We start from the raw sequence: 12,500 nt of genomic DNA on the forward strand, positions 1-12,500 counted from the left end.
TGTTTGTGGCCACGTCAATAACATATCACATTTTCATTAGCAAAGGATGTTTGTGGCCACGTCATAATATATCACATTATCATTAGCAAAGGATGTTTGTGGCCACGTCATAATATATCACATTGTCATTAGCAAAGGATGTTTGTGGCCACGTCATAACATATCACATTGTCATTAGCAAAGGATGCTTGTGGTCACATCAGTGATACATCACATTGTCATCAGCAAAGGATGTTTGTGGTCACATCAGTGATACATCACATTGTCATTAGCAAAGGATGCTTGTGGTCACATCAGTGATACATCACATTGTCATCAGCAAAGGATGTTTGTGGCCACGTCATAATATATCTAATTGTCATTAGCAAAGGATGCTTGTGGTCACATCAGTGATACATCACATTGTCATCAGCAAAGGATGTTTGTGGTCACATCATAACATATCACATTGTCATCAGCAAAGGATGTTTGTGGTCACGTAATAACATATCACATTGTCATTAGCAAAGGATGTTTGTGGCCACGTCATAATATATCTAATTGTCATTAGCAAAGGATGCTTGTGGTCACATCAGTGATACATCACATTGTCATCAGCAAAGGATGTTTGTGGTCACATCATAACATATCACATTGTCATTAGCAAAGGATGTTTGTGGTCACGTCAATAACATATCACATTGTCATTAGCGAAGGATCTTTTGTTTGTGGTCAGGTCAATCAAATATCTCACAGTCATTAACGAAGGATATTTGTGGTCACATCAATAATACATCATATTGTCATTAGCAAAGGATGTTTTGTTTGTGGTCAGGTCATAACATATCACATTGTTATTAGTAAAAGGTGTTTGTGGTCACTTACTAACATATCACATTGTCATTGACAAAGGATCGTACAGTCTTAATATCTCTCTCTCTCTCTCCCTCTCTCTCTCTCTCTCTCTCTCTCTCTCTCTCTCTCTCTGTGTCTGTCTGTCTCTCTGTCCTCAAAGGTTGCTGCTCGATTCGTCCACAGAAAAAATCTGAACACATTAATCATCAAATTTACTCCAAACATTTGTGACAGCTTCAAGGGTTGTAAAAACTGGATTTTATTGTATGCATCTTCCAAGTCAACTGCTACTGCTGTTTCTTCTCTCCTTGGAAATCCTTCACTTACCTCATAAGCGAGAGAAGCCCTATTTTCAAATGTACGTTTACCTGTTCTGTACCCACGTTGACTTGGAGGGAGAAATGCATTTGTTCAAGATTCCTTGCGAGTATTTTGGTTATTAGGCGTTCAATGTTTTGCATAGTTAGGATCCGGTAGCCCCTTACCTGACGATTATCCTTCTCTGATATTGATATGGGTTTTAAGAAGCTGTGTGACTAGTCCTCTGGCACATTTATGTTGTGGAAACTGTTTTGATATGGACTGAATGGTTTGCTTCTGTCTTCTTCCGATAGCTGCTAGATATCCGAGTGGCGAACCTTGTCTGGGCCAGAGGCTCTACATTTCTTGCATTTTGTTTCTGCTTCATTCAGACCATTTTTGTGATGTAATCCTCAGGTCCACTTTGCAAAGGATTTTGCTTCTTTTCATCGAAGTTTTTTTCTTTATTGTTGTTGTTGTTGTTTGTTTGTTTTATATTATTTTTTATTGTTTGTTTGTTTGTTTTGTATTTTGCTGCCCCATCATCTGCACCGTTTCAGTAGCATTACCCCCACGCCGCTCATTCCGAGTCCCCCACACATGGCCACACCCGACGACAATAATGGATTAGTCGCGGAGCCAGAGTTAGCACCTCCCCCCACCACCCCTCTTCCCAGGCCCCCCTCTCACCAGGATGGAGACCGCCACCTGATCGCTCCATGAAACAGCCGTCACTGAAGTCACTGACCTGACTCACCCTAAGCAAGGAAGAGGAGGGTGATCTGAGGTCACCATGAGAGATGGGCATTGAGGCCACATAATTTGGGACTTTTTTATATTGATGATGATGACGGAGGCGGAAGATGACGACGATGATGATAAAGATGCTGCTATGGAGGTCCATTAGGTTTGGGAATACGTGACAAGGCTGTACTCTACGCTTCCTGTCATAATGATAACCATCTTTCTTAAATTTTTTACTCGCATTGTTGCATGAACCGTTTGAGCAGAATTGATCCTTTATTTTCATTTATTCTGTCTGTTGCTTGGTTCTGACTATTATTGTGCCAGTCTTTCCTTCCAGCCTATGATAGATTTGCCAGGACTGTCAATATCATAGCTGAGTGCATCGCAAAACTGTTTCCAGCCGTTGTCTTTTGCTTCTTGTGCTGACTTCGATTTGCTTTTTTGACTCACTTGTGTAAACAAATTGAGTCTTGTAAACAAATTGAGTCAATGTTATAATTCGGTTTTTGGTTGTGTGTGTGTGTGTGTGTGTGTGTGTGTGTGTGTGTGTGTGTGTGTGTGTGTGTGTGTGTGTGTGTACTTTGTCTGCCACTACCAAATTTGGCTTAAACATAGTAGGAAAAAAATCTTCACAGTCATACCAATAACAGATAGTACGTCTCCCGAATTTAGCCGTATTTCCCAATCATTACCGGTTTATTTCGTTGTTGCGGTTCCGGATTCCGAAAACACTGTCACACCTTTCCAGCTGCCGGAACGAAGGCTATGTCTGGTAAGAAGACGCCATGACCTCGTTTTTCTTGTTCACAATTAAAAGCAAAGAATACGAATTCTGGACAGAACACACACAGTGACGCTAACTACTTTATTGGCATGTTGGTAATGTTCAACTTTAGAATACTAAACTCAGGGGGGCTGTTTAGACGAAAAACAAAGAGTGTCTTAGGCTCACCTCGATGCGCTAAGTTGAATGGAACCCTCAGCTAAGCTGTACGACCACTACTTTCCCATGAAACTGCGACAATTTTATACACAGTAAGCTCAGCCGATCACAGCCAGAGCAACCACCTGCAAGCCATTTTGACTGCTGATCACCCACGTGATCAGCAGTCAAAATGGCGTGCAGGTGGGGAAGAAGTACTCAACTTACTGTGTATTTGTCGTAGTTTCATGGGAAAGGAGTGGTCCTAGAGCTTAGCTGAGGGTTCCATTCAACTCAGCGCATCGAGGTGAGCCTAAAACACCCTTTGTTTTTCGTCTAAACAGCCACCCTGAGTTTAGTATTCTAAAGTTGAACATTACCTGGTATGTTTATTGCATATTGATATCACTGAATTAATTAGAACGAACATAACAGAAAAATGAATTGACCGTTTCACTGAGTTGAGGTCATCCTTGTCTAGACTGATCTGTGCGGATCTTGACAAAACATGTTGCAAAGTCTGACGTGACGGCAACGTCTCCTTTACCACCAAATTAAAAGAATTTCTTAAATAATCATCAGCGTGTTTACTGCTTATGACTTTTTAAAGTGTATACTGAATTAACTAGGATGAACAGAAAAGAGAAATTGAATGGACAGTGTCGTAGGTTCTCAGTGAGTGCAAAGAGAAGCTTGTCGAACACAGATCTCTGCAGATCTGTTAAACACACACACACACACACACACACACACACACACACACACATTGCAGTGTATTTGAGGCGATGGGAACGTCTCCTTTACATCGTACTTTAAAGAAATTCTTATATGCCCGAGATATACCAAAATGACATGATTTAAACGGCGTTATCACTTCGATTATCATTGTCGATTTATTCCGCTACAACAACATGCTCAAATAATATTTTTTGAATGTCATCATTGGGCCCGCGTTATCCCAAGGTATAAAAGTTAAAACCACTCATTCTGGACCCGAACATCCATGGTTCGAATCTGCTTTGAAGCCTTTCTTTTTTTTAACGCGAAGCTTTATATAATCATTATAACAAATACAGAACACATTCCAACAAACTTATCTTTGTAATTTGTTTTTCTTTAAGTGTGTATCCCAAGTGAGTCTTGATGGCCTTGCCTTTTTGATTTTCGTTTTTCATTCCTTTTTTTTTTTTCTTTTTTTCGGGAGAAGGTTGTGTTCTTTGTTTATGCCGAAGTCTAACAGCATCGTGTTTTTCTCTCCAGCTCTGTGTGTGTGTCCACAGTGAGGGCTGAACACTTTGCTTATCGTTCAGCACACTCCTTTTAGTTCTTCCGTCTGCTAATTTTTCGATTATGTTTATCACTGTCTTCGGACTGAAATGGATGATCAGGTGTGACACTTCGCTTTTTGATGGCTTCTGTAAACTGAAAACTACAGGGGAATGATCATTGCCTTGATGTGGAAATGTCTCTCTTTGACAGCTGCTCTTCTGCTGTCATCCTGCCACCAAACAATAACTCCACATCTTTTGCCTGTTTGGGGGTGGGTGGGTGGGTGGGAGGGGGGTGGGTCTGGTGTAATGCACCTGATCCCTGCGAGGCACGTTTTTGTTAGAAGCCACAGAAGGTTGTTCTGTTTGGGGAAGATGTATAGAATAGAATAGAATACTTGTTATTGTCATAAAACCTTAAAGTTTATAAGACACAATGAAACATAAACATGAGCATATTAAGAAGAGAAACATTCATGAACAAATTTCGCCAGCCTTGGCTGTATTTTTGTATATGTTCGGCTCTCGTGACAGAGCCTCTTATCAGGGAAGGGCAATGGATGTCTACCTCTGTGGATTCCGTCAGCCTGGTGTTACCCCAAGGCCAGACTGCACAGTTAGTCACTGTTTAACCCAACAGCTGTCCACCCCCTTGGCACTGTATGAAAGCCGTGTGACTGGGGATTGTAGGCAGGGTTTCAGCTCTCTTGAAGGGGATGTGAGGGAGATGTGTCTCTCCGTATATTACAATATGTAGAATGTTGTACGTAGATGCCGATGACAGTTCTTGAAGTGAGCTTTCTGAATGAACTCCCTTACAATTAATTTTAAACTTGGCGGCAGGTTTCGGCTATTTCAAAGAATTTCCTCAACAACTGGAAAACCGCACAGCAAAGATAAAGAAACAAGTGGAATTACACAGATAAACAAAGAACACACACACACACACACACACACACACACACACACACACACACACACACACACACTACACACACACACACACACACACACACACACACACACACACACACACACACACACACTACACACACACACACACACACACACACACACACACGCACACACACACACACACTACACACACACACACACACACACACTACACACACACACACACACACACACACACACACACACACACACACGCACGCACGCACGCACGCACACACACACACACACACACACACACACACACACACACACACACACACACACACACACACACACACACACACACACCGCAATTTTATTTGATTTTGCGACAGAGGAATCTCTCAGCAAGTTTTTCAGTTCAAAAGATAGCCAGCGAAATTGGTGGCGTGTTCATTCCTTGTTTCTGCTTGTGGGGAGACGATGGGGCTGTAGGAGGAGGAGGAGGAATAGCGCATGCTGACGCTGACCAGATCATACGGGGACAGGGAGACCAGTGTGGAGGTGCGGGACTGGCGGAACACTGTCGGGCCCTGTCGGTCATCACTGTTTAACGCCCCGCCAACCACTGTGGAGTTGACCTGGCCAAGGTAGATAAACAACAAAGTGCATTAACAAGCATATCATTCCAGTTTGTTTCGTCCTCAGAAAGAAAAGATCTGAGCACATCACTCCTCTTTTGCAACATCTCCACTGGCTCCCTGTCTCACACCGAATAAAGTACAAGATCAGCACTCTATGTTAAAAATGTATTCACAAAACTGCACCTTCCTATCTCTGTGGCTGCCTTCACCTCTACACTCCATCTCGCTCACTACGATCGGATTCGGATCCACTCTGTTTACGCATACCCAGATTCAAACACTCGACTGTTGCCCGCCGTTCTTTCTCTGTCTCTGGACCTTGCGATTGGAATGAACTTCCTCTTTCGCTTCGTCAAGTCTCCACTCTCAGCTCTGTCAAGTCTGGCCTTAAAACCCACCTCTTCCCAAAATAGCCTCCCTTGCCTGCCTCTTCCTTGTCTTTAGTTTCTACAGTATTAGAGTTATGCATGCGTGTGAATGACTGGTGCGAAAGCGCTTTGGTTTGTCTCTGCACAAGATTCAGCGCTATATAAATACCATTATTATTATTATTATTATTATTATTAAGAGGGTGGCAAAGTGGCCACGACACTCATCTGCCAATACAGAGTCAGTGAGGGTCTGGGTTCGAATCCTGCTGTCGCCTTTTCTCCTGCGTTTGACTGGAAAATCAAACTGAGCGTCTAGTCGTTCGGATGAGACGATACAACAAGGCCCGGTGTGCTGCACGTGTTTGGTGCACGGAAAAGAACCCAGGACGAGTGTTGTTCTTTGGTAAAATTCTGTAGCAGACATGTACTCTGATAGGTACACACACACACACACACACACACACACACACACATATATATATATATATATACATGCATGCACTCAAGGCCTGACTTAGCGCGTTGGGTTATGCAGCTGGTCATGCATATGCCTAGCAGATGTGGTGTAGCATATATGGATTTGTCCGAGCGCAGCGACGCCTCCTTGAGAAACTGAAAGTGGAACTGATACTTGTTTATTCAACCGTTGAAATGAGGGTTCACCTCTTTCAATAGACCCATGTTGTGTTTCAGAGCAACACATTACAATGTCATAAACAGCACTTGGATGCGTGTGGTCGAGTCGATTGGACATCTGATCGAGAGTTGCCCAGTGCTCAACGCTGGAGGCCACATTTCCGAATGGTGTTGTGTCCTGGGCAACACCCGATAATCCATACTTCACCCGGCTGTGAATATTTCCCTGTTTTACACGACCCGTGTTCGTGAAGACATAGTGCTTCGTTGCATCTCGAAACGCTTTTTACGGGCGTCCTCACTCCAAACAAGTACGACAAATTTTAAATCGGTGGATCGACTTAGAGGTAGACTGAAGGCCTGACCCAACACCCACCTCTCCGATCCAATATGCCATTCCTGGAAAATGGCTACACGTTTTCGGGGTAAGAGGTGTGAGTGTGTATGAACTTTTCTCTTCAAATTATGGCGGAAATTGAACTTAGCTTCGTTTAAAAAAAACAAAAAAAACAACAAAAACAAACCTAAAACGTTTTTAAAACGCTCATTCGCAATGAAAGTTACGTTTTACAGATTCTGGACCGAAGACTGTTAAAGACTGTTGATTTGTATCTTTTCTTTCCAGGACATTTTACATGATGTGTTCGAAGATACACGGTTGCAGTTCAGAAACTACCACCAGTAACCAGAAGACTTCTCAACGGACTGCCGAATACGAGTTTCAGTATGGCGTCCATTTGGCTGCAGCTTTCCTGGTCAATGAGCTGTCTAATTTAAAGATCAGTGGATGAAAACACCCATGCGCGTTAAATCTCACTCGGAAATACTAGTCAACCAGGGAGAAGCAGCCCTCGATCGTAAGAGAAGACATAAAGCACCAAAGAAATCACACACACACACACACGCACACACACACACGCACACACCCACACACGCACACACACACACACACACACACAAACACACACACACACACACACACACACACACGCACGCACACACATCACATCACATCGCGCCCTGTCAACCCACCATGATAGCAAAGCTGCTGTAGAAAGCATGTCGACCTTCGAGCAGTAGAGAGGCCGTGAGGTAGTACACTCCATTCACAGGTGGCCGGAAGACGCTGGTGCTCCTGTTATAGCCCTGTCCCTCGTTCAGTGCCACCGCCTCAAAGGGGACCTGATGCAAAACACAGCTTGCCTGGTGTGACACAAAACACAGCTTGCCCGATGTGACACAGAACACAGCTTGCCCGATGTGACACAGAACACAGCTTGCCCGATGTGACACAGAACACAGCTTGCCCGGTGTGACAGAACACAGCTTGTCAGATGTGACACAGAACACATGTCAGATGTGACACAGAACACAGCTTGCCCGGTGTGAGGGAACACAGCTTGCCCGGCTTGCCCGGTGTGACACAGAACACAACTTGCCCGGTGTGACAAAGAACACAACTTGCCCGGTGTGACACAGAACACAGCTTGCCCGGTGTGACACAGAACACAACTTGTCAGATGTGACACAGAACACAACTTGCCCGATGTGACACAGAACACAGCTTGCCCGGTGTGACACAGAACACAACTTGTCAGATGTGACACAGAACACAGCTTGTCAGATGTGACACAGAACACAGCTTGTCAGATGTGACACAGAACACAGCTTGTCAGATGTGACACAGAACACATGTCAGATGTGACACAGAACACAGCTTGCCCGGTGTGAGGGAACACAGCTTGCCCAGCTTGCCCGGTGTGACACAGAACACAACTTGCCCGATGTGACACAGAACACAACTTGCCCGATGTGACACAGAACACAACTTGCCCGATGTGACACAGAACACAGCTTGTCAGATGTGACACAGAACACAGCTTGCCCGATGTGACAAAGAACACAACTTGCCCGATGTGACACAGAACACAGCTTGTCAGATGTGACACAGAACACAGCTTGTCAGATGTGACACAGAACACAGCTTGTCAGATGTGACACAGAACACAGCTTGTCAGATGTGACACAGAACACATCTTGCCCGTTATGGTGCATAACTCAGCATACCCGTTAACTCTCTCCATACGAACGGCGAAAGAGACGACGTTAACAGCGTTTCACCCCAATTACCACCATCAAAATATTGCAAGCGGAAGGCTCTTATACTGAAGAGGTGAATGTTGACAAAGAATACCACAATTCTGACGACGGAAGCTAAAGGTTGGGTCATTCAGACACCCACTGGACATCCGAGGTGTCTGTGTAGAGGAGAAGAGAGGACTGGCCGTACTGAGTGAGTTAAGATACAGAATGCAACGTGCCCAGTCTGACACAGTAATCAACGTGCCCGGATTAGCCACAGACCACATATTGCCCGACATACATAGAATACAATTCCAGGTATGACATAGAATACGGATTTCCCGATATGACATAGACTACAACCTGACCGTTATGATACAGAACGCGACCTACAACTTGCCTGGTATAGACACAAACAGCAACAAGCCCAGTCTAGACACAAACAGCAACTTCCCGGTATAGACACAAACAGCAACGTGCCCAGTCTAGACACAAACAGCAACTTGCCCGGTATAGACACAAACAGCAACTTGCCCGGTATAGACACAAACAGCAACTTGCCCGGTATAGACACAAACAGCAACTAGCAACTGGCCCGTTATAGACACAAACAGCAACAAGCCCAGTCTAGACACAAACAGCAACTTGCCCGGTATAGACACAAACAGCAACGTGCCCAGTCTAGACACAAACAGCAACTTGCCCGGTATAGACACAAACAGCAACTTGCCCGGTCTAGACACAAACAGCAACGTGCCCAGTATAGACATAAACAGCAACGTGCCCAGTCTAGACACAGCGACGTGCCCGGTATAGACACAAACAGCAACTAGCAACGTGCCCGGTATAGACACAAACAGCAACTTGCCCAGTCTAGACACAAACAGCAACGTGCCCGGTATAGACACAAACAGCAACGTGCCCAGTCTAGACACAAACAGCAACGTGCCCGGTATAGACACAAACAGCAACTAGCAACTGGCCCGGTATAGACACAAACAGCAACTGGCCCGGTATAGACACAAACAGCAACTGGCCCGGTATAGACACAAACAGCAACGTGCCCAGTCTAGACACAAACAGCAACTTGCCCAGTCTAGACACAAACAGCAACGTGCCCAGTATAGACACAAACAGCAACTTGCCCGGTATAGACACAAACAGCAACTTGCCCAGTATAGACACAAACAGCAACTTGCCCGGTATAGACACAAACAGCAACGTGCCCAGTCTAGACACAAACAGCGACGTGCCCGGTATAGACACAAACAGCAACGTGCCCAGTATAGACACAAACAGCAACTTGCCCGGTATAGACACAAACAGCAACTTGCCCGGTCTAGACACAAACAGCAACGTGCCCAGTATAGACACAAACAGCAACTTGCCCAGTATAGACACAAACAGCAACTTGCCCGGTATAGACACAAACAGCAACGTGCCCAGTCTAGACACAAACAGCGACGTGCCCGGTATAGACACAAACAGCAACGTGCCCAGTCTAGACACAAACAGCAACTGGCTCGGTATAGACACAAACAGCAACTTGCCCAGTCTAGACACAAACAGCAACGTGCCCAGTCTAGACACAAACAGCAACGTGCCCGGTATAGACACAAACAGCAACGTGCCCAGTCTAGACACAAACAGCAACGTGCCCAGTCTAGACACAAACAGCAACTTGCCCGGTATAGACACAAACAGCAACTTGCCCGGTATAGACACAAACAGCAACTAGCAACTGGCCCGGTATAGACACAAACAGCAACTGGCCCGGTATAGACACAAACAGCAACGTGCCCAGTCTAGACACAAACAGCAACTTGCCCGGTATAGACACAAACAGCAACTAGCAACTTGCCCGGTATAGACACAAACAGCAACGTGCCCAGTCTAGACACAAACAGCAACGTGCCCAGTCTAGACACAAACAGCAACGTGCCCAGTCTAGACACAAACAGCAACTTGCCCGGTATAGACACAAACAGCAACGTGCCCAGTCTAGACACAAACAGCAACGTGCCCGGTATAGACACAAACAGCAACTTGCCCGGTATAGACACAAACAGCAACTAGCAACTGGCCCAGTCTAGACACAAACAGCAACGTGCCCAGTCTAAACACAAACAGCAACTTGCCCGGTATAGACACAAACAGCAACGTGCCCAGTCTAGACACAAACAGCGACGTGCCCAGTCTAGACACAAACAGCGACGTGCCCGGTATAGACACAAACAGCGACGTGCCCAGTCTAGACACAAACAGCGACGTGCCCGGTATAGAAACAAACAGCAACGTGCCCAGTCTAGACAAACACAAACAGCGACGTGCCCGGTATAGACACAAACAGCGACGTGCCCGGTATAGACACAAACAGCGACGTGCCCAGTCTAGACACAAACAGCGACGTGCCCGGTATAGACACAGAGCGTGGTGTAACATAAGAGTGAATCTGGCATAGATCATAATATGTGAATGGCTCTAACACAGAACGCGCATAATATGATCTGACAGAATAACATAGAACGGGCGTAGCATGATCTGACTGAATAATATAAATGGCTCTGCTACAGAAGACGTGTAGGGTCTGACTCTGAACAATATAATTATAGCAGGATCTGCCATAGAACACGTATAGCTAGATCTACCATAGACATCACAGAACTATTGCTACTACTACTACTACTACTACTACTACTACTAAGAAAGATGCTTATATCTTCAGTCTGCAGGAGACACACCCACTGATACAGACATAACATTTTATTCGAGCTAGTTGGGGTTATAATGTTTGGCTCAGTGGCTCTAAATAAAAAAATAAAAAAAAAATAAAATAAATGGTGAGCCACACTCTTCAACAACAAATTTGAATATATTTTTTGATGGTGTTGGAAATCAGCATGGATGTTATATTGTGATTAGTATTGAATTTAAAACAAAGACGTAGATCTTGGTGAACGTGTATGGACTTAGCAGTGGTGATAGACCAGACTTTGGGGGGGGGGGGGGAGGGGGAGTGAACACATGGAACATAATTAATGGTAATGAACATGTGACAATTACTGGGGACTGGAACTGTACTTTAAGTATGGACTTAGATATACGGGACAATTAATTTTAAGTACAGAAAATCGTCCGAAGACACGAAAATAAAAGTGTGAAATCATGATAAAACTGTGATATTTTTGTTGTCTTTAGAAAAAACACATATCCAGATAAATATATATAAAAGTGTGAAATCATGACAAACTGTGATATTTTTGTTGTCTTTAGAAAAACACATATCCAGATAAAAGCGCATATACATCGCGTAAATTTAACTGGATGAAAATACTACTACTATTACTACTACTTCTACCACCACCACTATTACTACTACTACTGCTGCTGCAGCTTATATATATATATATATATATATATATATATATATATATATATATATATATATATATATATATATATATATATATATATGATAGTCAGTCGTGTCCGACTATGACCATCAGAACAGCAGAGGAGGCAACTGCTGTTCCGACTATTTGGGCCAGAATTTGATTATAGTGGAGAGTGTCTTGCCCAAGTACATCCCCACTCTCTCGGCCAAGAGGGTTTTAGGACAGTCGGCGTTGGGATGGTTCCCAACGGCCAACTAGCCCACAAGGCTGCAGCACTAAGAGCCAGTGCAATTTTGCCTCCTAGTTTGAGAGTCATAGTCCTTCACACAATGACTCTTCCCATTGACTGGAGAAACCATTGATAATACAGCCCCCACTTTGATACTACTACTACTCTACCAACGCAC

General features: G+C 44.3%; 1 protein-coding gene across 1 annotated transcript in view; it reads right to left on the minus strand.

Annotated features, from left to right (window-relative positions):
- Positions 1-5,325: 5,325 nt before the first annotated feature.
- Positions 5,326-12,500, minus strand: part of LOC143297188 (uncharacterized) — a 16,465-nt gene continuing 9,290 nt past the window's right edge. The window contains exons 6-7 of the mRNA XM_076609390.1: positions 7,649-7,798; positions 5,326-5,606 (exon numbers count right to left, since the gene is read on the minus strand). Coding sequence (XP_076465505.1) covers positions 5,382-5,606; positions 7,649-7,798 — 375 coding nt within the window. The 3' untranslated portion in view covers positions 5,326-5,381. The remainder of the gene's footprint in view (positions 5,607-7,648; positions 7,799-12,500) is intronic.

The sequence above is a fragment of the Babylonia areolata genome, chromosome 22 (assembly GCF_041734735.1).
Source record: "Babylonia areolata isolate BAREFJ2019XMU chromosome 22, ASM4173473v1, whole genome shotgun sequence".
Classification (NCBI taxonomy): domain Eukaryota; kingdom Metazoa; phylum Mollusca; class Gastropoda; order Neogastropoda; family Buccinidae; genus Babylonia; species Babylonia areolata.